Source organism: Monodon monoceros, unplaced genomic scaffold (genome assembly GCF_005190385.1).
Source record: "Monodon monoceros isolate NGI ecotype Baffin Bay Population unplaced genomic scaffold, NGI_Narwhal_1 Super_Scaffold_5, whole genome shotgun sequence".
Classification (NCBI taxonomy): domain Eukaryota; kingdom Metazoa; phylum Chordata; class Mammalia; order Artiodactyla; family Monodontidae; genus Monodon; species Monodon monoceros.
The window spans coordinates 93,674,940-93,697,502 of record NW_021703782.1 but is presented as its reverse complement, the minus strand read 5'-3'; the positions used below and the strand labels follow the sequence as shown (position 1 = coordinate 93,697,502).

At 55.1% G+C, this 22,563-nt stretch overlaps 1 protein-coding gene across 5 annotated transcripts in view; it reads right to left on the bottom strand.

Moving 5' to 3' along the window:
* The window catches only part of COL27A1 (collagen type XXVII alpha 1 chain), a 185,918-nt gene that overhangs the window by 87,220 nt on the left and 76,135 nt on the right, over positions 1-22,563 (bottom strand). For all 5 annotated transcript variants that reach the window (XM_029203587.1, XM_029203588.1, XM_029203589.1 and 2 more), the window contains 7 exons: positions 20,373-20,426; positions 18,811-18,864; positions 9,101-9,145; positions 8,432-8,485; positions 7,954-7,998; positions 4,969-5,022; positions 4,053-4,097 (listed from right to left, as the gene is read on the bottom strand). In XM_029203587.1, the coding sequence (XP_029059420.1) occupies positions 4,053-4,097; positions 4,969-5,022; positions 7,954-7,998; positions 8,432-8,485; positions 9,101-9,145; positions 18,811-18,864; positions 20,373-20,426 (351 nt within the window). The remainder of the gene's footprint in view (positions 1-4,052; positions 4,098-4,968; positions 5,023-7,953; positions 7,999-8,431; positions 8,486-9,100; positions 9,146-18,810; positions 18,865-20,372; positions 20,427-22,563) is intronic.

Below are 22,563 nucleotides of genomic sequence, written 5' to 3'. Positions count from 1 at the left end.
AAGGACCCTGGAGTCCTCTTTACAGGGTTTACCTTCTCCAAAGTCAGGAGGTTCCTGCACAGGTTGGACCTGCATCCTTCCTACTGCACTTGACAACAGCCTGTATTCTCTTCTAGAAGATGCGTGTTCTCTGAGTGTGCCAACAGGGAAAGACCCCTTGAGATCCAACACCCTCTTCTCATGAGGCTGAGCATCTTCTCATCCTGCCTTCTGATATTCACCTGGGAATCCACCCACAAATAGTCACCTCGGCGGGCAAGGAGGACGGAGGCAGGGAGAGCAGGATTCCAGGGTTGCCAGCAGACCTGGGGCAGCTCCGGCTCAAGTCTGGGACCCTGGGGATCACAGCCCTAGCTCACAGCATCACCACCAAGAAGAACCTTCATCTGCTTTGTCCTCAGTTTCCCCATTTGAAAACCACTTTGCTCCCTGTTCCCCACAGGCTGAGAAGTGGAAAGAGCCTGATGTCAATACTGAACCACGTGAGAAGCCCTGTCCCAACCCGGATGGGCATGTGGCCTTGGACAAGTCCCAATTATCCCGAAGCCACACACCGAGGGAGTTGGAGCCAAGGCTGGACCTTTCCAGCTCTAAGCTTTAGGGTCTGCCCGCCTGAATCACTACACAAGACCAGCCTTGGCAGGCCTGGCTAGAGGCCATGAGAGGAGCTGTGAGCAGGGGCTGGTCTTGCCAGGCATTCCAGCGGGCTTGATAGTGAAGCCACAGGGTGCCGGACAAGAGGATTTGCTGCGGCGTCTTCCTAGGCCCCATGAGAGACCCTTGGCTGAAAGACATGGCTCGGTCCCCAGCTGTGCGTGTCACTGCACTGTACCCCAGACAAGCCGGGATAGCCTGGGAGAAACCCCTTCAACTCCAGCCAACTTTGTAACATCTTATATCTGGTCCCCTCCTCAGGAAGCCACAACACATTTCACTTTCCAGCGGGTGGTGTGAGATGAGAGCTGCGGTCTAAGTTTTCCTTCAGAGGCTGAAGGTGTGAGCACAGAGAGGAGACGGGTGATGTGGAGAGCACCCTGCACGAACAAGCGAGGGTCCTCGGTTCAAGTCCTGATTCTGCCACCCATTTGCTGTGTGACCTTGGGCAAGTTACTGGCCTCTCCAAGATACGGCTGCTTATCTGTCTGATGAGGAAGTTGGGCCACATCATCACTAATGTTCCTGCAGCTCTGATGTGCTCTGACCTCCGCTGTCTTTCTCAGCTCCCATCAGCAAAAGACTCCCACACACCTTCCTTCCCAGCCTGACACTGAGCAGGCCGTGTGCACGGGCCTAAGGTTTTGCTTGCTGGAGAGAAATGGACTACAGCAAAATCATCACCAGCCCTGCCAGAAATGAGGCCAGCTGTGATCTGGCATGAGGGAATTCAGCTCATTCTCCTGACATTTCCTCTTGTTAATAAGTGCCTAGAAATCGCCTGGCCCAAAGCTTTGACAACAGGAAAACCCATTCACAAGGAGCCCCCAACCCCATCAGGCAGATCAAGGGCTCAGGAGCACATAACAGGGGGATGACCCTAAAGTCTGCTCAAGCAGCGTGTGGGCCAAGGGCACAGCAGACTAGGCGGCCAGGCAACGGCACAGACAAAGCCCTAGGGACTCAGTGATATGAAGTATATTCCATACAAATTAAATCATATCCGACGCAGACCTTGCCCATTTGCTGGCCATGTCAGCTGGACCAGAGTCAAGGAGACTTCCACAGCCCTCAGGGGTATTGCGTGGCCATGGGGCTGTTTGGCAGAATGGGGTCGGTTGCTCGCACTCACGCCTGACACCCCATTGCCAGGGAACACCCATCATGGAGGGCAGGGTGGAATCTTAGGAAGTTAAAGGCACAAGGCACGGAGCAAAGAAGCAGAAATGAGCTGTAAGTTAGGGGGGTTTAAGTCTGGCAAGTTCTCAGAGGGTCTCTGGGCAAATGGCTTTGAAGCCTCGGTTTCCTCGTGTGGAAAATAGGTATAATCAATCTTACCTCAAAGAATCAATGGGAGAACCACATGTGGTTCAAATACCATGCAGGTAAAAGGGCCTCAGTAAGTGTTGCCTTTTTTTTTTTTTTTTTTTTTTCTGGTCTGTTTCGGCTATAGTGCTGTCCCTAGTGCCACACCCTGGGACAAGAGGTAAAAGCTCGGGCTGCTACATTTTAACCCAGCTCTGACTCTCAGAAGCACAAGGCCTTGGCCAAGTCATTCATCCTCTGACCCTCAATCTCCTCATCTGTAAAGTGGCAATGCCAGGCCCTCTGTGGGGCTCCCAGAATGGAGTCTGAGCAAATCCCCCATGGGTAGCATTGGAGACAGGCCTGGGTGATGGGACAGGGCCCCACTGAGATATTCTAAGTAAGTCAACTGCTCCCACTCTGCAACTTAAACTTTGGAAAAACAGATCCAGAGAGGTAAAGCCACTGGCTCAAAGTCATACAGACCAGAGAGAGCCTCGGCCACCCAAACAACTACAAATAGAAACAATGAATGCCACTGTTATATCGAGTTCTTACTATTTGACAAGCACAATGACCCCACGAGCTAGAAGCTATTATCCTCATTTTTCATATGGGAAAACTGCAGTTCAGAGCCAGTAATGCTCCTACCCCAGGGCCTTTGCACCCACTGTTCCGTCAACCTGGAATGCTCTTCCCCAGAGAGCCACATGGCTCCCATTCTCACCTTTTTCAGGTTTCTCAAGAAGAGAGGAGGACTTCCTGGGCCAACTTATCCAACATCCCATACCCCAAGTACTCACGGTCCCTCTACCCTACTCCATCTTAACACTCAGCACCACCTGACGTTCAACCACTCACCCTCCATTCCCCCATTCAGTCACTGTCTGTCTGTCTGTCTGCGCCTGAGAATGGGAATTTCGTCTTGTTCACTGCTCAGCACCAAGCACAGTGCCTGGTCCATAGCACACACTCAACTTCAATGAATGAATGAATGAGTTTCCTTGCCAAAGGTCTCCTGGCTTGAGGAAGAGATCCAGAGGCCAAGCCAGCCCTCACAATTGGCTGTGTGACCTTGGGCAAGTCCTTGCCTTGAGGCCAGAAGCATCAGGCGCTGCTGCTCCTTGTCTACATCTAAGGGTCAGATATCGGCCCTCAGGCACAGGGCGGCTGCCAGCCACGGACTGTCCTAGGTGCCCCCTCCGTCAGCTCCTTGAGGTCAGGACCTGGGTCTTGCTTTTCTCTGAATCCCCCACTTGGCCCCCAGAGGACCCAGATCCCTAGACTACAACAGGTAAGGTGTCCATGAACACGCATGCCAACCCTAGAATCACAGACAACCCCCTCTGGGCCACCCTGGGTGCTCCTGGCTCCCTCCCAGCTGCCTCTCACCGTCTAACCTCTTCCCCCACCATCCCTTCTCCATCAACCACAGGCAAAGGGACGCCCAGACCCGGAGCTGAGGATGGTTCCAAGCCTAGGAGTTGACCTGCAGGGCGGCAGCAGAGAGCCTTAAGCCACCAGCATGGGCCGGGCCAGAAAGAGAGATGCCTCAGTTACAGTCCTGGGTCTCCTTCAGCCTGACCTGGTGGATCGGGGTTCCTGCTCAGCCCCTTTTGTGGGCATGCCTCCTGTGGGTCTACCCAACACCCCACTGCTCTCTGACCTTGTGTGTACACGAGTAAAACAGGTGACACCAGGACAACACGGAGCCTGAGTGCTCTCTGACACAGGAGCGCAGATACCCAGTCTAGACCCAGTCTAGAGCAGGCGCCCCAGCAAGGACACTCATGACCCAGACAACCCCCGCCCCCAGACACAGAACTACATTGCAGGGCAATTGCTGGATGCACAGAGAGGCTGCATCCCAGAGGGGCCCAGCATCCATGGGAGCCCTCAGCCCCAGTCAGTGTTCTGGCAGCAGGACACGAGGCCCAGACAGCCCCCCACGCACACCCACACACTCAAAGCAGAGCAAGGGCAGAGCAGAGAGAAGCGAAGAATGCCCAGGCCGCGGGTGGACGGGGCCGCGTGGCCAGTGGGAGGTCAGGTTCACCCATAGAATCTGCGTAATAGACACGGAAAATCTTTACCGGCCTACCCATCTTGCCCCTCTTGCCAGGAACGCCGGGCAGACCCTGTAGGGGGAAACAGGGAAGAAGTCAAGACAGGATTCCAGCAGGAGACAAGCAGTGTTGCCCCAAACCAGCCCCTCTTTCACCCACAAGAGGACGTCACAGAGGGCCTGGCGTCTGGTCCACAAACACAGCAGGCTCCAGTTATCTGCACACCAGATGGGCGGTCCTCAGAGGCTACAGAGTCGGGGCCCGCATGGACGTGAGCTGGGGAGATTCCTAAGGAAAGCACCCAGTGCCCTGGTATTCAGCAGACACTCGATAAATGCTCCTTCTGTTTCCCTAAGATCCTCTTTACCCAGCTTGTTGATGAGATTACTATTGAGTTCCCAAATACGGGCTCAGGCGGGGAGGGAACAGAGAGGAAGGTCCGGAGGCCTGTGGGAGCAAAGGCAGCCACAGACACACATAAACAGATGAGCGTGGTGTGTTCCGGAAAGCTCTACAAAACTGGTGCCTGGCGGGATCTGGCCCACGGGCCGTAGCTTGTACGCACTTGATCGGAAATAGGAAATGAGCCCGTTTCTCACTTTCTGAAAGCCCTTCAGAAGCTCCCCACGGTCTCAGAACAGAGTCCCTCTCCTGACCTTGGCCCCTGAGTGCCGTATAACTGCTCCCAGGTGCCCCCCGCAGCCTGTCTCCCCCCATTCCTGCCTCACACTCAGCGCTTTGACCGTGCTGTTAAACTCGCCACGTCAGCGTATGTCCTGGACTTTGCACATGCTGTTCCCTGTGTCAGGAAGGCGTTTGCCTTGACTTGTCCCTTTATCCAACTCCGGGGCACCTCCTCCAGGAGGCATTCGGTGACTTTTCCAGACTGGCACCTGGCAGACGGGGTGGCCGGGTGGGAGGTAAACAAAGAAGGCATACTCACTCGCTCTCCATCGGACCCTGGCAGGCCGAAGAGCCCTGGGAGTCCAATGTAGCCCTAGGAAAGAGCAGAGGGGAGGTCAGAGGGGCCGAGTGGTGGGGTATGGCGGGCCTGGCCCGGCCCAGCCCCCCTCGCTGCCCTCCGGCACCCGGCTCCTCTTCCTCGCTGGAGGCATTGGCGGCTCCGGCAGCTCCTCGATGACATAGGCCTTGAGGCAAGTGTATATGCCCATGGACTGCATGGTGCTGGCTTCCACGATGTAGTCCAAAGGCACATACCCTCACGCCAGGGAAGGGCGCGGGCGCTCGCAGGGGGAGGCCCGCCCCGCGCCGGGGGCTCTGGGACCTGCGGGAAGGAAGCTCTCTGCCGGGTTAGATGCTAGGGTGGCGCCAAGCCCTACCCACCCCCAGGGACGCTGGCGGGCGCTCTCGGCTTCTGCAGTGCCTCCTTCTAGGCCTCGAAGGCCCCACATGGACGTGGGGCTCGAATCCACCCTTGGGCCCGAGTGCGTCCGGCGGTGACAGCAGCTACCACCCAGGCGTGCTGGCATCCCGCAAGCACGTGTGCCACTGTGTCCAACCCTCCCGAGGCCCCTGCTGACTGCCCACCCTCCCCTCACCAAGCAAGGGAGACTACGGCTCTGGAGAGAAAGCAGCACAACTAGTGAGGGGTGGAGTCCAGCCTTTCCGCCTCCAGCCTTTATCCACGCGGTGCCCTCCGCCAGGCAGGCCCTTCTCACCCCCACGACTGCACAGCAAACGCTTTCAAGCCCAGCTCTGAGGCTCTCTCCTCTGGCCAGCATCCCTGACGCCCCAAACCAGAAGTCACCTCCTCCCTCCACCCCAGCGCCATATTTGCACCTCAGTTAACAGATTTACCACTTCCTGTTCTGTATCTTCATTAGTGGTGTCCACATTTCATGGCCTCATTAGCCTGGGAGCTTCTCAAGAGCAGGGGCCTAGCCCAGGGTGCCTATCCCTAACCGTACTCTCTAGATGTTTGTGAAATGACTTACTCAGAACTATAACAAAAGCTAACATTGACTGAGCACAAACTATGTGCCAGGCCCACTTCTCAGTGCTCTGCAAGCATTAGTGCATTTACTGCGCCCTCATCATACCCCCAGGAGGTAGGAATTATTAGTCAGCCTCCTGTAGAGGTGAGACCATTTAGGCCCAGAGAGGTGAAGTGACGTGCCCAGGGTCACACAGCTGGAATGTAGCAGAATGTGGTATTTGAATCCAAGTGATCTGACTCCCAGTCCGGCTCCTAACCACTTTGCTACATTCTCTCCCACAAACAAGCAACCATCGCAGGCTCACAACCATTTCTCCTTCTCTAGAAGTTCAAGAGGTCATAGGGCCTCCTTCTCAGCATCATCTTAATAAGTGACATTTACCGATCCTTCCAAGAAGGGTTTATAACCCAGATTTGCAGGTGATAGACTTGGAGAGGTCCAGTGATGTGCCCAAGCTCCCATGACGGGTTAATGGCAGAGCAGGTCTCAAAGGCAGTCACCCTGCCCCCAAGTCTGCGCTCTGCCTACTTCATAAACATGAGGCCGGTGGTGGCAGAGTTGGGAGGGCAGTCTGAGTGGCCCCGGCTCACCCAGGCTGCTCAGGACCCTGTGACCCTGGAGACGGGTGTGCTGGGGCCAGACCAGCAATCTCCCCACATGTGGCCTCAGGATGCCACAGCATGGCATACTGCAAGCAGCCCCAGATGTCATTAGCCTGTCTCGCTCCTCCTGTCCTCCTGGCAGATCAGAGACCTGGGGCTGAACTGGGAAGACCTTCTCCCTGGGCTCAGGAGGCCCCTCTGGGGCCATAGCTTGTGGGAACAGCTGGATAAAGGAAAGGAGGGAGGCCCAGCATCCTAGGACAGGAGCCTCCTCGGGCGCTGCCTTCCACCACCCCTACCCCACCCCATCATCGTCATCAACATCACCATCATGATGTCCTGGGGAACTTCCCCGCCTCCCAGTCGGTCTCCTAACAGCCGCCCATCAGTTCCAGGGATTCGGGCGGAGACTGCAGCCATAAATAGCTTTGGCTCGGGCGCGGAGGACGCGTCACACTTGACCTGGCCTGACGCAGGACTGTGTGACCCACTTGCTGAGCGTTCTTTGAGAGGCAGAGAGCCCAGCCCTCAAAATACCTGGGTCCTCATCCCATCCCCACCTTAGGCGTGCTGTGGGAACTGGGGCCGTCGGATCCCCACCATGAACCCAGTTGCCTTGTATATAGAAGAGAGAATTCCAGCAGATCATTTCTTAGTCTTCCAAACTCCATTTACCCCCATTCATTTCGCCCAAACCTTCTCCGCTGCCCCACGGCCCACCCAGGAGGCCCCATCTGGTGGCCCCTCCTCAGCACTATTTGCTTCCAAATTCCTGGTATCCCCATAACCATATGCCAGAGGTAGGAACGGCCATCACTCCCATTGAAAAGATGGGCAAACTGAGGCTGCTAGCTACTCAGGGTTTGTTCCAGGGGCCTTGATGGAGGGGGAGAGCAGATGTTCCTTCAGTCTCCAGGCCCAGGCAATGTTCACCCATCGGGCAGCACTGCCCTCCAAAAAGGGTGGTCCACCCCGTCCTCAGGTGAGAGCAGGAGAGAGGCCTCTGAGGATTCCAGGGACGGACAAACTGGCCCAGGCTTTAGTTCCCTAGCGCTTGGGATGTGCTGGGGGACACGGCAAGCAAATGCCTGATTATAGCAGCTAGACCATGGCTGAGCCCCCAGCAGACCTTTGCTTCCCAGTTACTTAGCCATGGGGACCAAGCTGGCTTAAGGGTTCCCTACGACATGGCCATCCTGCTGCCCCTCTGTGGTCCAGGGAGTGCTCAGGTGGGAGGCCTCGACCCCAACCCCCCCAGCAGACCCTGGGTGGAGGCTTTGCAACCCTGATCTCCCACCAGGCCCACTGGAGGGACAGCTAATGCCCACCCGGGCTCCAGCCGGGTGGCACTTGCCAAGTCCCACTTACCCGGCTGCCTTTGGGGCCAGGGTTTCCTACAGGTCCAGGTAACCCCTGAAATACAAAAGACAGAGGGGCAAGGACATATGGAGACGTTCTACCTGCTGCCAACAACCCAGGGCAAGTCCTGTCTCCTTTGGCCCTCAGCTGCCCCTTCTGTAGAATGGGAGTGGGGTTACATTTGTGGTCTTCAAACTGAGCCCCCAGCTACCCCAGGGTCCCAGGGAGGTGGCTCAGGGGGAGCCTCTGGAGCCCCACCCCCAGAGCCCCAGAACTCCTCTTTCTTCTGTTTCTTCCTGGCATCCTTGCCCTGTTGCCTTCAGAGAAGTTTCCTCGGTGCAGCCCCCTTGAACAGCCCTTTCTTCAGGGCCCACCCAGCAGGTGTAGCTGCTTGGCCCCCAGCCTGCCACCTCCCTCTGCCTGGGGGCACCCGTGGCCAGCTCCACACCACCACGGCCACAGAGCTTCCAGAAGCCATATACTGCACCTGCCTGCCAGGGTAACCTTTGGCCCCTGGGCTGCCCTCGGGTCCCGGCTGCCCCTGCAAAGGAACAAGAGAAACGTAAGGAAAGGAGAGACCCTGCCCAGCTCCAGATCTGGGGGGTGGTGGGGGACCAGGGCTTACAATGGACAAAGAGAAGGGCAGGAATGTGAGATGAAATGGGAGGAAGGGGAGGCAATCAGCCTGCTGGGCCCCCAAGCCCACCCCTCTGAGAAACCGGTCAGACCAGCTTGGAGGGACAAAACCTCCTGTGCTCGAAGCCCAGGAATAAGGCCCAGAGGAGGCCTGGCTGGTTCCCCCATGCTGGCGGTGGCTGCTGCTTGACTTGGGCCGGGGCAGCCAAAATTCCTGCAAACCCCGTGGCGGCGTGTATAATATCCCCTAACAGCGCCCGGAACAGGCCAGCTATTCATGGCTCTAACTGGAGTCAAGTGGCTCATGCCAACACCGGGCCGGCATGGACTCCAGCCCTCTCGGGCGGCAGATGTGGCTGGCTGAGAGGTGGGGTAGAGTGGGGGCCCCAGCAGGATGGGAGGCAGAACCTCCTGGCTCTGGAGCTCACTCATGGAGCTGGGCCCAGGGAGGAGGCCAGGGACAGGCAGGGGCTGGAGCGAGGGAGGGCAAGCAGGGCGGGGCAGAGGCTGCAGCCCTCACCTGTTCTCCGGGGTGCCCCGCCGGTCCAGGATAGCCCTTGTGTCCCTGTTGGGGGGGAAGAGACTGAATCAGGCTGGGAAGACACATCTGGTCCCATGGATCGCAGAGGCCCAGCCTCCCCGCCTGCCTTTTCAGCACTGCATGCGCCGTGGCGGGGACGTGTTCAATAACACGTCCCAGAATGGATATATGCACATCGGGGTTCCTGTGGTTCCCTCTCCGCCACCAATGGTTCTTAGACCAGAAGACGTTGGGGGTTGATCACTCCTTGGGCAGGGTCTGGGAGCTACATTAGGATACGGCAACTGCGAGAGGGTGATGCTGTATCACAACCATTCTTTCCAAATCCAGAGCGGAGGTGGGAGCGTCTGAAGCAGGGGTGGAGGGATGTCTTAGTGGACGGGTAGACTGATTAGGACCTTAAGGTCTGGGTTATGCTCAACCACCACGCGATGCTGGGACCTTCTGTCGGGACCTTCTCATTAACCCCCTAACGGAAAAGATCTCGCACACATTGACCAAATGTATGAACCAAAACAGCTGCCTTCCTTCTTCCCACTGGTCCCAGCAAGTATTCCAGGGGCAAAGAGGCCACTCGATGGTTGAGAAAGACTCTGGCAACATTCCAGTACCGACCGTGACCCTCTGTCACCCTGGTCCAATTCCCATGGTCCCCAAAGCCAGGTCTCCAGATCAAGAGAATCAGAACGAGTGTGTGCCTTCAGGTGGTGCTGGGGATGACCACCTGGGCCATTTCATAGGAGTTAAGAGCTCTCTGAAGGGAAACCTTGGACTTCAAGCTTCCATCAGATTAGGGCTCTTATGAAATAAGATGGAGCAGGGGCTTCCATTTCAGACAGGGTGGAGGAGACGTGGTGATCTCCGTTAGACCCCCTCTCAAGGGGAGCCCTACACTTGACCTAGACACCGTCTCTGACTTACTGTGCAACTCTGGATGGGTTACTGCCCTTCTCTGGACCTCAGATGAGGGAGTTAGAACTCCGAGTCCCCTTCAGCTCTGGTGTTCTGGAACTCAAGAGTTCTAGGGCTCCCCCAGGAGTTGATAAATGAGACTCTAGACGACACACACACACACACACACACACACACACACACACACACACACACAGGCACACACACACGATGCCTGTGGACCCCCTCTACGCACTGCTGTTTACATGGGATTACACCAGGGACTTCCTGGTGGTTAAGTAGTTAAGAATCCGCCTGCCAATACAGGGGACTCGGGTTCGATCCCTGGTCTGGGAAGATTCCACATGCCGCAGAGCAGCTAAGCCCATGAGCCACAACTACTGAGCCTGCACGCCGCAACTACTGAAGCCTGCGTGCCGAGAGCCGGCGCTCCGCAACAAGAGAAGCCACCACGATGAGAAGCCCGCGCATCACAATGAAGAGTAGCCCCCGCTCGCCCCAACTAGAGAAAGCCCGCACGCAGCAACGAAGACCCAATGCAGCCAAAAATAAATAAACAAATAAATAAATAACATGGGATTGCACCTTTATGACGTCCTCTAGCCCTTACAACAGCCAGATGAGGTGTGGGGAAAGGGGGTTAAGGGTTATCATCTCCATTTTACAGAGGAGAAAACTGAGTCTCGGAGAATGGAAGCCACTTGCCCCAAATCCCGTTGCTAAGGAGCAGCAGGCTTACGCTCACCATTGGGTCCTTCTGACACCCGAGGCCACATGGAGAGCCTGGCAGTCCCCCGCCCCCAGGCATGTACAGTTCATGCATGTTCACAGATACCCACAGGCACACACACTCGGCACCCCCGCAAACCCCCAGAAAGCGGCGCTCTTAATCATAAACAGCAGCGCTGGTCTCATCTAAGAGGTTTGGGGAATTTACAAGCATTCTTTCTGCACCTACTCACGCCTCGAGACAGCCCAGCGTTATGATTGCATCTCAAACCTGGGGCCCATGAGATTGATGCATTACGGCTGGGTGAGATTCTTCTACCCGCGGGCGTGTGTTCTTTTCCCCAAAGGGCAAATGGAGGCACAGGCCACAGCCAGCAGCAGCCAGCATGCAGAGTGGTTAAGATCTCTTGTTTCAAATTAATCTGGATCCCTATCCTGCTTCACTACTGGCTGGCTGTATACCTGGGGCCACTGACGTCACCTCTTTGAGGTTTGGTTTCTTCTTGTAAAGTGGGGCTCTAAGGGTCGGTGTACAGATTACATGGTATAATGTGTGAAGCACTTAGCACCGTATCTGGCAATGAATTCAAGGCCCCGTAAAGGCTAGCTGCTGTTAGTACCGTGATCTTTGTATTTCATTCATTCATTCAACAAACATTTACTGAAATTTTATGCTCCAGCACCATTCTAGGCATTGGATGGACAAGAAGACAACATCCTTTGCCTTGACAGAATTTACAGTCTAATTAAGTAGATATAAAGACAAATAAATATAAAAGGGTAATGTCTCAGGGATTTGCTTACATGGGTGTAGAGTTTCAGTTTTGCAAGATGAAAAAGTTCTGGAGATGCATTGCACAACAATGTGAATATACTTAACACTAATGAACTGCACACACGAACACGGTTCAGATAGTAAATTGTATGTGATGTGTTTTTTTACCATCGCTGAAAATAAAATTTTAAAAAGAGATAATGTGTGGCAACGACTAGCTCTACAAAGAAAAGTGAGCAGAGTTGGAGGACAGAGAATGACAGTGTTGGGGAGGGTGGTGACTGCAGGTGGTCAGGCAGGGGAGGCTGCTCTGTGTGAGGGAGCTGGACACAGGGCGGACTCTCTGGGGAAAAGCATTCCAGGCAGAGGGAACAGCAGGTGCAGAAGCCCTGAGGCAAGAACGCTCTCAAGGAATAATGAGACCCGTGTGACAAGAGCAGAATGAGTGAGCGGTAAGGGGCAGAGGGGCGGTGTGGTCAGAGAAGAAGCAGGAAGCCAGAGCATGCCAGGCAGTAAGACGATAGGAAACCACAGGAGGGTTTTGAGCAGGGATGTGTCATGGACAGGACGCATATAACGGCCATGATCATCCTTTCTCCACTTGAAACCTGCAGATGAGGAAGAACAAGCAAAGCCTTTTCCCATGCAGAGCTGGGCGGAGCCTTGAGCTCTAGGCTGTGTGACTCAGCCCAGGTGACTGCCCTCTCTGAGCCTCTCTCTGCCATCCTCTGCCTGCCTCAGTGACATAATGGAGCCAATGCAATAATGGAGCAAGGATCCCAAGAGCAGCGTGAAAGGGGTCCCGGGAGCCCTTGAGCATCACCTGCTCCTTTGGCTTCCTGTGTAGCCACAAAGAAGCCTGCTAGAAACCAGTGCTTTAGCCAGTGAAATCCCAGAAGGAGACTTCAAGTAAATCTTTTACTCAGGATATAGCTAAAAGGAAACAAATGACCTTCAGGGACATGGACAGTGACCTGCCCTATGCCTGGCTCGGCACTAAAGCCTTAAATACATCAACTCGTCAACTTGCAATCACCCGAGAGGTAGGAATTGCCATGCACATTTGCCAGATGAGGAAACTGAGACTCAGAGGGATGGAGACTTCCCTGAAGCCACACAGCTTCCCAGAGGAAGCAGGCTGTGAATCCTCGTGTCCTCAACCACCAAATCATGGATGAGACATACTGTTGAGGCCCAAGGCCCCCCTAGAAGAGCCACAGGGCCACCTAGGCGAAGACCATCTTATAGACCACACCCCGCCAGGTCTGAGCTTCTGGATCACAGCAGCATCATGAACTCCGGAGTATCTATCTGACTTGGAAGGAACCTAAGCTGTCAATTTGACAACCTCCTTTCTCATTGGATAGAATGAGAAACTGCGGCTCAGAGAAGGGAAGGGACTTACCCAAGGCTACTTAGCAAGTTATGGCCAAGCCCAGACCGTCCCCCACGACTCCAGACCCATTGGGCTGTGCTTTGTCTAGAAGGCCACGATTCCTAGGTCCTTCCCAAACCATGAACCCTGAAGGGCCTTGAACACTGCCTTGAACCCCTGTTCCTCTTTGCAGACTGGGAGCCGTTCAGACTGAGCACAGCCAAGGCATGGGGCGGCGGGGGGAGGTTCATATGTTCCCTGGAGGCACCTTAACAGTGTTTACCAAGCTGGGGCTAGCCAAATAGCTTCAAATGACAGGGCCCCAGGGCTTGGAAGAATCTAAAATATCACCTTCTACAGGGCCCTGGGTAATTACGGGGCGGACACTGACCACAAGGTAGACAGACCCACGGGCAGTGATTTCCCCATGGGTGATAAGTGCCTGACTGGGACTAGGGGAGAGCAGATGCTTCAGGGGAGTTCCAGGGACCACGCAATCTGCAAGGGGCCTCTGGCTGCCGGGCAGGCGGGTCTCCACAGCACCCATGTTTATAATAGAACTCGGGCTATATTTTGGTTTGGGAGCCAGATTAATCACTGCTTACAACGCACAAGGCGAAACCAGACATCACCTCACTGTTACTGCAGACAGTCTCCCCAACGGCTGAGATGCTATTTGGGCCTTGGGCAGGGAGAGGAGGGGGGTCCTGTCCTTGCCTGGGGGTCCTGAGGACCAACGTACACCTAGACCTCAGCTGATCCCCCCTGCAAGCTGCTCTTGCAGGCTCCACCTCGGCCTGCACGAGGTCCCGGCTTCTCTCGCAGCAGAATGGAGCTCACCAGACTCGCTCAGCACTCCGTGAGGCTTCCCACTGGACTTCTCTACCACCCTGGCAGCCCCTAGGCCACACTGGGAAGTCAGCAGGACCGAGAGCCCCATTCAACAGAAAGGGTCAGGAGGAAGAAACACACGCCAAGAAACAGAGTGAGTCACTACAGCATACTCGCCAAGTCCCTGCTCCTCTCTGGACCTCAGTTTCCCCAGCTAGCCTCTCAAAGCATCCTGTTGGCTCAAAAATTATAGGATTCTGAAATGTGATGTGTGGCTTGTCCAAAAGCACAGTCCTTCACAGTATAGCTAGGCATCTGACGCCAAACTCTACTTAGTGGGTACCTGAGACAGGTCAGGGCAGGAAGGTACAGTTTCGGTATGGCTCATTCATTCATCTGGTTATTCATGCATTCAAAGGTTTGCTGAGCCCCCACCAATGAGCCAGACCCTATATGAGCACTAAGAATACACCGATAAACAAAGCAAAGTCACTCCCTACCTTCTAGAACGGGATATGGGCATTAAACACATATGAAGTGGAACAAAAAAGTACTGAGTGCTAGGAGAGAGCAGACAGCCAAGCAGGGGAGGCGGCACGGTGAGCTGAGGCTTGAAGGAGAAGCCACGTTGGAGAGCAGAGGGGCAGAAGAGCTCAGAAATGGAGAGGGTATGGACCCCAGAAACCCAGAGCAGCTCAGCAGAGGAGCCCAGAGAAGGTTCTCAGTAGGGGCGCTACATGGAGGTGCTACATCCAGGTAGAACTGGCAGTTCTGCGGAAAGGCAGGAGATCGTTTCAGGCAGCGTCAATCACACTCCCTGCAAAAATTCCCAGATGACCCCTCTGCCCTCCCATTTTAGCACAGATCTCACAGACAGTGGCCAACTCAGATGGCATGTGGAGGGCTCGTGGGCAGGGTGAGGGTTGCAGGAGGGAGCCAGGAGGAAGTTTCAACTTGAGTACCAACTTCATTCCATTAGTCATGTCTAATGTGTTATGTGTTAAGAATGCGTTAAGAAAGATTCTGAGACTGAATTAGGCTTGGCAAGAAAGAGCGATTAGTGATGTCTGAGGAGGCAGGGGAAGCAGGGAGGTGAGGGACGAGGGCGCAGATGTCTGTGGCCAGCACTGTGCTCAGCCCCGCATGAGGAGATAAAGAAGCGGTCCTCCTCTGTGCACTTGCTCGCGTCTGACAAATGTGCCAAGGACACCAGTGAGTTGCCTGCTAGCCAGAAAGTCCAGAGTCCTAAAGAGGCTGAGAAAATGGGCTGGCGGGAGAAGGGAGGTATGAATTCTGCCTGGAGGTGCTGGGGAGATGCTCTTGGAGAAGACGGCCTTCGAGAATGGAATCAAGGGACAGATCCATGAAGATGACTGGTCTGAGCATGCCAGGAGAGGGCCCAGTGGAAGCAAATGCAGGGAGGCAGGAAGGCCCAGGGCACACAGGATTGGATGGAGTGAGGGTTTCTATACAGCAGAGTTTCTTGGCCTTGGCACCGCTGACACCTTGGGCTGGATAAGGTTCCGCTCTGGGTGGAGCATCTGTCCCATGCATTGTAAGGTCTTTAACAACATTTCTAGCTTTTACCCATTAGAAGCTAGTAGCGCCCCCTCTCATTTGTGATGACCAAAAATGTGTCCAGACATTGTTAACTGTTCCCTGGGGGGCAGCTGAGAAGCGCTGCTCTATAGGAGAGAAGGCAGGAGGGTTAGATTAGGGGCAGCATGGCATTCTGCCCTCACAAGGTACAAATAGGGTTCTGGTAGCCTTCTGGGTTAGTGGAGGGTGGTTAACTGGTAACTAAGCAAGATGAGTGATGGGACCAGATGGGCAAGACCTTCTACGGCACTGCTTCTTCATGTTCATCGTGATCACACACTCATTCATTCATTCAACAAATACGTATGCAGCATCTACCATGTGCCAGCCCTGTGCTGGGTGCTGAGGACAGAGCATCTTATTTAACCCTCCCAACCACTGCATGGAGCAGCTGAGGCCACTTGCCCAAGCTCACAAGGCAGGAGAGGGACACAGCTGGGATTCCATCCAGGCGTGTCTGACCTGGTCTGTGCACCTGCTCCCCCATCTGGAATCAGCTCAGCAAAGTCCCTTAGCAAGCATCGCGGGCAGATGCAGAGAAAGAAGCCTTCTCAGGCGGGGAGGCTCTTTTCCACTTGATGGGCCCACTCTTATTTAAGAAGCTGTTTCAATCAGTGTTGGGGAAAGGGAAAGGGACTAAGGGTCAGAAGACCTGAGTTCAAATCCCAGCTCTGCCATTTAGTGACCCTGACAGCTATTTTTGTTAATCCAGTGGCTCTCAGCCTTGGCTGCACATGAGAATCTACTGCCTGGGTCCCACTCAGACCAACTGAACCAGGACCCCTGTGGGGAGGTGGGCAAGCTCCCCCGCTGATTCTCATGCACAGCGGGGCTGTGAACCGGGGCTGTAGACTTCACTCTCCGTGAGCCACCAGTGATCTCACTGGCATTTAACACCAGTGTCAGCACACGGCCAGGTACCTTGGTATATCTTTGTGAAATGACTGGAAGAGTGAATGAATGAATGAGACCTATTTGGGCCTCAGTTTTCTCAGCTGTAAGATGGGCATAATACTGCCTAACTCCCAGAGGTTACTGTTAGGAAATAATGTGATGAGGGACAGTAAACCTTCCTATCACGCTGGTCAGTATGGGAAACTCCCAACCCAAACTCCCTTTCTTCTGCCTACTTTTCTCCATGGCCCTTTTCATCTTCTAACACACCTCGTATTTTTACTGTTTTTATTGTCTGTCTCCCCACACAAGACTGCAAGCTCTGAGGAAACAGGGATTTTTGTCTATGTGTCAGCTCAGAGGCCTGCACAGTGCCTGACACACAATAGTCATTCAATCCGTTGTGTTGAATAAATGAATGAATAGGGTTATTGGCGTCACTCTGAGGTGACACCAAAAGTCAATGTGCTGATGAGCAAAGGGTACACGGACCTCGCCTCTCACCCACCAATGTTCATTCTCGCTCAAGGCCCCCCCCCACATGAGGTGATGCAGAAAAACCACCCAACAGGATCAGGGCAAAGTGGCTACTGTGGTCACCAAAGACACTTGTGGGAGGAGAGACTGCTGACAAACAGCAACAATTCCAGGCCCGGCTGCCCGCCCCATTGGTCCTCCTCCCTGACCCCCACCACTAGTCAGGGGTCCCTGCCTTAGGACCTGAGCACCCCCATGCTCTGCCCACCATCCTCTGTGAGCAGGTGACACTGGCCTGCCACACACCAAACTCCTCCATGTTTGCCTAGGCTGGGCCCAGAGGGACTTGGTGGAAATGGCTTTGCCAGATAGTTTTCCTATCACACGGAGGCTCTTAATTTAGAAAAGATGTCTCTCCCTGCTCAGGTGAGCTGGTTCCCCTGAGTTGGGGGATCTCGGCCTCCCCGGACATTTGCTGAGAGCAGGAAGGCCTGGAACCCCAGGCAGAAGCCGGGCCAGTCTGTTTTTCCATCTCCCGCCTCCTCTGCTGGACTGCTACCCCCGTACACAGCGAGACCACCACTGGCTGCTTTATGAGCCATGACTGGAAGGAGACTTTTCCACTCACACCTCCACACCTCATCCATCAGAAAACGCTGGAGCCCAGAGGGGAAGTGAGTGGGGAGAGGGAGTCCCTCTGTGTTCTCTGGGGCAGAAGAGACCACATTTCCCCAGCTCAGACAGCCACAGACTCCTGTCTGGGTCTCGCTTCTTCAGATCTGCTGTGTGGCCTGCTCTGGCCACGGAGGGTGGAAGAGAAGCGGAAGGGGAGGGGGGGAGTGATGTTCCAAGTCCCCCTGTGCCACAGGGACCCTCAGAGCACAAGCAGGATGGAGCCAGGAGAAGCCACAGCTGCCCAGATGAGAACCAGATGGCAGAGAAAGAGGGCAGCGGTGGCCACAGCTGGGAGTCAGGGTAGAAGCCTAAGACGTGGCCCTAGGCCGATGTATCTACTGGAAAACCCATCAGCTATGGGGTATTTTCCTGCAAAAAGCAATTGACCCTGGCCTTGCACTGTCCTCCCCCGTTTCCTGAACACCTACTATGCGCAAGCCCTGTGCTAGGCTCTGTAGGGAGAGCGATAAACCAGATTTACACATCCTTGTTGGTGAAGCTGGTCTTGGGGCTGAAATTACTCAGCTAAGATAGCCTATGGGTCCTTGAGCAGAGTAGGGTCTCCTAGACTGAAGGTCAGGGTTCCAAGAGGGCTTCCTGGACACAACTAGAGTTGAGTCTGAAGGATGGAACACCCTGGCTGGGAAGCCAGAGAGGAATCTAGGGGCACTACAAGCCAGAGACCCACCACCTAGGAAAATGGCAGACCTTCCCCCAAAGGCAATTACAGGTAGCTCCCCCTGCCTGACTGAAGCAGTGATGGGGTGGGGGCAGATGACAACAGCTCAGAATGTACAGAGAACTCACTGCCTCTATAGAACACTGGCCTGCGGTATATCAGAGGGATGATATTAGACCCAGAGAGGTCAGACTTGCCCCAGGTCACACAGTGAGGAAATGGTGGAGCCGGGAGTAGAGTCCAGATTCAACCGACCCCAGAGCCCACTCTCTGAACGTCCATGCTCCAGGCCTTGCTCCTGGTTTACAGTCCCAGGGGGCTCATGGTCATTCCAGATGGGAGGAGGCTCAGGTTCAGAGAGGGGATGCGTCGGGCCCCCGCCATTCCGCCCATGGGAGGAGGAGCTGGGCCAGTGGGGGCTCCCAGCTCTGACAATATTCCCTCCACCAGCACGAGCACCTCTAGGATGGCCTCCCAGGAGCAGCTGGGCCCCGAGAGGAAGGGTCACTTCTTGTCACACCTCCTTAACCATGGTGGCGGGACCTCCTCCAAGCCAAGGTGCTTCCCACCCTCTGGCAAGCACGGACCCTCGGAAACCTCTCTCCCCTCCGGCCACCAGCCCCCTGCTGAGGGAGCTGGGGAGAGGCAGGTGGGCAGGCAGGCGGCACACAGCACTCCTGCATGAAGACCCCGCTTGCTAGGAAGCCCACCAGGCAAGGCAAAGCATCGACACCAAGGTATACCTTTCGTCCAAGAGGTCCTGGATTCCCAGAGAGCCCAGGCAAGCCCTCGTCGCCCTGAAAAACACAGACAAGGGGGTGAGGTGGGGGAACGGGAACGGGCACTCATTAAATTGAAAGTGTGGCCTCCCACGGCCAGTTGTTTGCAAACAGCATTCATGGAGGCTTAGAGGCCTCAGAGGAGACTCAGGGCCTCTGAGCGGGCTGAGGGCAGCTGGGTGGGCAGGGTACCCAGCCCCTCCCCACTTAACTCAGTCACTCCATTTAATCTGTTTTATATGTTGGACTTTGGCAAAAGGTACCATTTGGGGAATGGGTTCCGCTGTTAAAACCATGTTTGAAATCCATCGCCCTGAAGGACATGCAGCCCTGAAGGACACGCAACCCGTTCCAATCAGGAATCCGTCTCTGCATTCCTGACACCCTCCTTCCCACCCTTGCTGGGCAGGGCGGCTACCCAGTAGGGGGCATTTCTGCCACCACCATGAGACCCAGAAGCAGACAACGTAGGAGCAAGAGAGAAGCCTGGGCCCTGCATGTCGTCAGGCCCGGCTGCAGAGCCTGCTCTGCATCGGACCAGCTGCGTGGCCTCCAGCAAGCCGCCCACAGCTGGAGCTTCTGCTTTCTCCTGGGCAAGCTAGGCCTAGCTGCCTGGCCTAGAAGCTTCCAGTGAGGATCCGATGGGGGTGCATGTGGATGTTTACACCCAGTAAGAGTTTGCTGAGTGAAAAAACTTCTCATGAAGATGTGAGTGAGTGAGCCACCTGTGCCTCAGAGAAATCAGCCAGAGCTGCCACCTCTAAGTACCCACGCACTGGAGGCTGGGCTGAGAAGCAGTGTTCTGCCTGTCGGAAGGGCTCTTGGATTGCGTCCAGAAGGAAGCCAGACAGACTCGAGGATTCCTTCCAGCGTATGGATGTCCGGGACATTGGATGACCTTACTTGGAGTTTTGGGTTCCCCTGCTCCGGCCGGTCCTGCACTCCCTCCAGGCCCCTTGTTTAATTTACAGGGTGGACGCTTCGAGGATGGATGAAGTCCTTTGGCCTAAGCGTTCTCTCTTCCATGGGAGATCCTTCTGATCTCAGCCCGTCAGAGTTAGGGAGCCCTGAGTCTCCAGCCCGTTCCCTTCCCACGTCCCGGAAGTTCACAGACCTGTCTGCTCGTACTAACAACCTCAGAGGGGCCTTCGAATGTCTCTTGGAAGCTTCCTGGGCATGTGCTACCAAGAAGCTTCTGGATGTCGAGGGTCACCTAACAGGCCCTACAGAAAACCCACTCAGGGCGTTAGGCAAAAGGACATTCACCAAAGGTATGTCCACAGGCAACATTTTTTGTCGGTTTTATTGGTTGCACACCGGAAGAAGGCAGAAGGGAATGGTTTTGGGTTTGGTTTAGGGAGAGCTGAAGGGCTTTGAGGAAAAAACAGACCCCATCTTTTTCTACTTCCCACCTCCAGCGTTTGTCACGCAGTGACCTCTGTCGGGAGGGTGCGCCCCAGAGCACGGTGATTTCCCTGCTGTCCACTCCCCCACTTCCCTGAGCACTGGGGTCCCTGGAAACCTACCTTTGCACCGTCGTGAGCCTTTCCTGGTGAGAGCCCGGGGTCCCCTTTCTGTCCCTGAAACAAAAACAATTCTACTTTGGCCGCCATGTTGTCTAAAGAGTGTGTCTCCCCACCAACTCTGCTCAACTCCCTGTCCCCTGCTTAAATGCCCTCCCCGCCTACCCCACTCACATTCCTCCACAGGGTCCTCTCCAATCCCATCCCTCCCCTGCTCCAGCACCTCCCATAACTCCCCACCATGCCTACTGACAAAGTCCAAACTCCTCCTTGCGTGTCCCAAGTCTTCCGTCATCTGGTCCCAGCCATCCTGTCCAGACTTTGCTCGCCTTCCACCAGCCCAACCCACAGACAGGGTCCCTCTGCCTCATCCCCAGACCACAGTCCTTCCTCCGCCAGACCTTGCACATCCCTACCGCCGGGTCCTTGCTCAAGCAGTCACTCTCAACTAGAGAACCGCTTCTCAATCATCGTTAGCCAGACCAGAAGCATTCTCAGGATGCAGCCTGACTGCGTCCTCCCCACCCAACCTGTAGATCCCTGGGCCCAACGTACAGGTGACGTGTTCCCCCGGGGCTCTCAGAGACCTTCTGAGAGATGTGTCCCCGAGGCAAGCTTGAGTCTTTCTGATTTTCCTGTCCCCTGATGCTCACCTCACCACCTCTAATTACCTAGGACCAGTGCATCGGCAGCCATTTAATCTGTGTACCGGCCTTCACAGTTTGCAATAACCCTCACTTCACCAGGTTCCCAGAAGAGCCCGATGAAGTAAGCAACGGAAGTGTTATTACCCCATGAACACGTTCGGGGAAACTGAGGCCGGGAGAAGGAAAGGGACTGCCCAGGGCCCCAAGCTGAGGCACTGGCAGAGCTAAGACGAGAGCTAAGACCCTGAATTTGTGACTCCCAGCTCTGCGTTCCAGGACGTCCCGGGACCCGACAAGTTAGAACAGGCAGTGAGTAGGGAAGACACCGACAAGCAGGGTGTCCCCAGTCAGAGATAAGCATTCTTTGTGCCAAGCCTATGGGAGGCGTCCCCATCACAAGGATCCTGGCTCCTAAGAGCACGTGCTCAGGAAAGGGTCCAACAACCACATCTCATACAGGGCTGAAGAGGGTTCCTGGCTGTGGGCCCACTCGTTTGAACCAATCTGATTAAATTACTCAGGAGACAGCCCCTTGGAAAGTCAGTCCCCCCTGCTGTCAACTTCCACGAGCCCCTGATCCCTGTCCCTCAACCTCACTCCCAAGCTCCCTCCCCAGTCTGGGTCCTGAGTCAGAAGTCCTGGGGTGAAGCCACGGACTCACAGTAGGACCTCAGGCAAGTGACTTCACTTCTCTGAGCCTCTGTTTCCTCACCATTAAAATGTGGGCTGCACAGCACGCACGCACACACACAGGCACGCACACACATGCACATGGGTACATGCTCATACACACACACGTGCCTCACACACACACACAGGCATGCACACGGCTGCATGTTCATACATGCACACATGCACATGCATGCACACACACACACACATACACAGGCACGAGCACACATACCTGCTGGCATCCAGGTTCCTTGGCAAGGAGCCAGTGGGATCATGGACGTGACACGCAGGCAGGCTTTTTTGGCCAACTTTAGTTCCCATTTGTTTCTTTTCTGCGTCAGGACCCACACCTTCCAAATCCTGACTCAGTCACTCTCCATGAGAAATCACTGCGTTCCAAACTGGACAGAGCCTTAAAGAGGGAGGGCGGCCTTCCACTGCTCACCTAACATGCACCCAACCCTGTGCCAGGCCCACTAAATGCAGCACCTCACCAGTCCTCTTACACCCACTTACTGAACTGCAGGACCAAGACCGGGGTTCAGGGATGCTCAGTCACAGCCCGGGGTGACGTGCAGATAAGAGGCAAGGTCTCACTAGGTCTGACTAGGTTCCCGGTCTATCTGACTCCAGAGCCCTCGTTTACAAATGGGAAGCCTAGATACTTCTCCCATATGCCCTCCCACTGCCCCAGGCTGCAGGCCAGCCCCTCCTTGCTAGGACCCCAACTCTCTGTCCACCTGGGTCCCTCCAGGTCACTTCTGCAGGACTCGCCTCTGTGATCTACTGCCTCATGCTACAGCTACCCCTTGCTGACACTCTCCCACCCTCGGCTGTTCACAAACCCAGTTCCAATGTCTTTTATGTCCATGTGC